Genomic DNA, 2,655 nt, shown 5'->3' with positions numbered 1-2,655 from the left:
TGGCGCCAAGCCTGCCAGTTACTCAGTCCCAGGCTGACAAGCCTTCCTGACACAATTAGGGCAGCCCTGGTCTGAGATATTTTACATGGATCCCAATTAGACTTGCATCGTGCCCAGGGAAGTAGCTCATCTGGTTCAGGGAAGGGAAAATGACACTTCATGTGTGCCTTCCATCTATCCGACTTAAAGTTCTGCTTGGCTGCTGATGGCGAAGCAGAGGAGACAGATGTTCTGGCACATTGTGCTGGGTGTATTTAGAAGGCAAGAACACTAAGTGGCAGAGGAAGACTTTGGGGGTGAGGAGTACATATCATGCTGAAAAGCAAACTATTTCTTCGGTACACATCTCCATATGGGATAAGCCCACACCACATGTGGGTATAGAGATGTGGAGAACTCCAGATACTCACATGCTCTGTATGAGACCCAGATGGGGGTTCCTGTCACAGCCTTACTTCCTCTGCCTCTGAGGTTATAGTTCCCAGTGTGCCAGGGAGAGGAAGGCTGTCTAAATAGTTCCCCCAACTATTTGAGGCAACTGCCTTTTCTACTTATTTCAAATTCACTTACATGGCAGAATACGTCCCAGAAAGCTCTGGAGTTTTGTGATGATTTACAGACATCTGTGTGTTCTAAGTCCTCACAGGAAAGCTGTCATTGAAAGTGGCCATGACAGCGCCCCCTTACTGACTCTGGGGCTTGAACCTATGGCCCAGGATGCTTTGGATGGTTGTCGTAAAACCAGAAGGAGAGTGGGAAAGTCCAATTTAAAAGCTACAATGTATTTTGCTGAAAATATGGGTATGTGTGTGCCTTCCAGAGAGTGTGCTCCCTGAGAGAGACTTACACAGTTCATTACAACATGAACAAGAACAAGAGGTAATGGCTTCACTTAATAGAAAACTAGCAGCATCTTTTTGCTCCCTGGTGCATTCCCCGGGGTCTTCATCAGGCAACCTCTCCTGTAGCGGGAGGGGTGTGCCTGGCCAGCACAGCTATAACTCATCCATCATGGCCAACAAATCATCCCCCTTGCTGGCGTTCCATCTCGGCTGGTCTGTGATCTCAAACTCCCCCATGATCCGAGCCAGCTCTTTGTTCCTTTGCTGGTCCTGTTAGAAAAATGAGAGGTGCAGTTGGTATTTAATTTTCGTCCCACCGCTGTGATGCATTTCGGTTCCTTACCTGTTTGTCAGAATAGGGACTATAGTTACATGCTGACTGGAGAGAAGAAGGGAGGGCCTTGGAAGTTCCAGGTTATTACAAGATGAGAAGGGGAATAAGATTTGACTTGTGGAATCCCCTGCACACACCTGAGTAGCTTGTATGTTGACAACTTCATAGGATAACTCTTCCGGCCTGGTTAGTGCTGCCTGTCTGCATGAGTTGGAAAAAAAAAAAAAAAATGGGTCGAAGGTTAGGGTTCTCTCCAGCGTGGCAAGCTGGCTCTTGATAACTTGGCAACCTATTTTTTTTCTGCCTCATCTTCTGCCATTTCCCTTCCATTTTCTACCCCACCCCCTACCAATGCACCCCACACTCCAGAAAGTCAAGTCCTGTTATATCTCTGTGCTGTTATACATACTAAACTCTGCCAAGAATGTTTCCCTTTCCTTTGCTTGGCAAACTCCAAGACCAGCTCAGACGCTAACTCCTTCAATCTGCTGGTACAAAGTGATCACTGAGTCCTCCATTAGAGCATTTATGACATGGCACTGAAATAACGTGTGTGCATGTTCATTCTCCTAGTATGTGGGGAGTCCCTGAAGACAGACTCTAGGTCATACACGCCATGTTTGTGTCCCCAGAACTTACCACAGTACCTGCCACACAGAAGTGCACAAAGAAGTTAGTTCAATGGGTACGGAAATAGAAGGCAACCTCCACCCCAAATATTTGGTTGTGAGGAGGATCACATGAGATAATGAATGCAAAAGTGCTCTGTAAACTGTAAAGTACTGTATAAATCTAAGTGAATTACTACTGCTATTAGTTTTGGGGGAGGCTGTCTAATCTCAAAGACATCATGCTCCGACCTCCCTCTGGTTTTCTTAACAGATTTTTCTTAATCTGATTATCTTGACTTCCAATAGTTCTTGTTCGGCTATGCTGTAATAAATCCAGAAGGTTCAGGCTATTTAATACTGATGGATTCTTCTTTGAGTAGCTTATTGAATTTGCTGATGTGTCATTTGCGATCTTTATATCTGTATTTATGAGTGTCACTCATTTATAATGGTCACTTTTTTAGTTTACACACTTAGGATTTTTATATGTTTTTATAGAAACAGGTTTAAAACATACTCCTCCTCTTCATCGGTGGTAAAGAGATTTAATCGGAATCCTGGTTCAGGGCCGCTGGGTTTCTTAATCTCCATTCCTCCCATCAGCCTGGCCAAGAAATTCAGCTCTTCTTTAGCAAGAGGGTTTGGAGCAATGCTTTGCTGCAGAAACAATTTCATGATTTTTAGCCATGTGAAGGCAATCATATTTCCTGCTGAGACCCAGAGACCCAGGGTGGTATTATAAAAGGAGGCAAAACAATAACTTTAAATTATTTCTGGGAAGAACTGGGTCCAAATAAAGCATAGAAAAACAGGCTTAACCAAAAGAGAAACAATCTGCGTCAGAAGCAGAGGCAGCAAACCAGAGGTT

The 2,655-nt window shown here is 44.4% G+C and overlaps 1 protein-coding gene across 1 annotated transcript; it reads right to left on the bottom strand.

Moving 5' to 3' along the window:
- Positions 1–761: 761 nt before the first annotated feature.
- LOC105311106 (protein OSCP1-like) lies at positions 762–2,504 on the bottom strand. Its single transcript, XM_011387137.2, has 3 exons — positions 2,305–2,504; positions 1,314–1,377; positions 762–1,112 (listed from the first exon to the last, which is right to left on the bottom strand). Exons 1-3 carry the CDS (start codon positions 2,487–2,489, stop codon positions 996–998), a joined length of 366 nt encoding a protein of 121 aa, XP_011385439.2. The 5' UTR covers positions 2,490–2,504; the 3' UTR covers positions 762–995.
- Positions 2,505–2,655: the final 151 nt, after the last annotated feature.

Source organism: Pteropus vampyrus, unplaced genomic scaffold (genome assembly GCF_000151845.1).
Source record: "Pteropus vampyrus isolate Shadow unplaced genomic scaffold, Pvam_2.0 Scaffold25276, whole genome shotgun sequence".
Lineage (NCBI taxonomy): Eukaryota > Metazoa > Chordata > Mammalia > Chiroptera > Pteropodidae > Pteropus > Pteropus vampyrus.
This window is presented reverse-complemented; position numbering and strand designations above follow the sequence as displayed.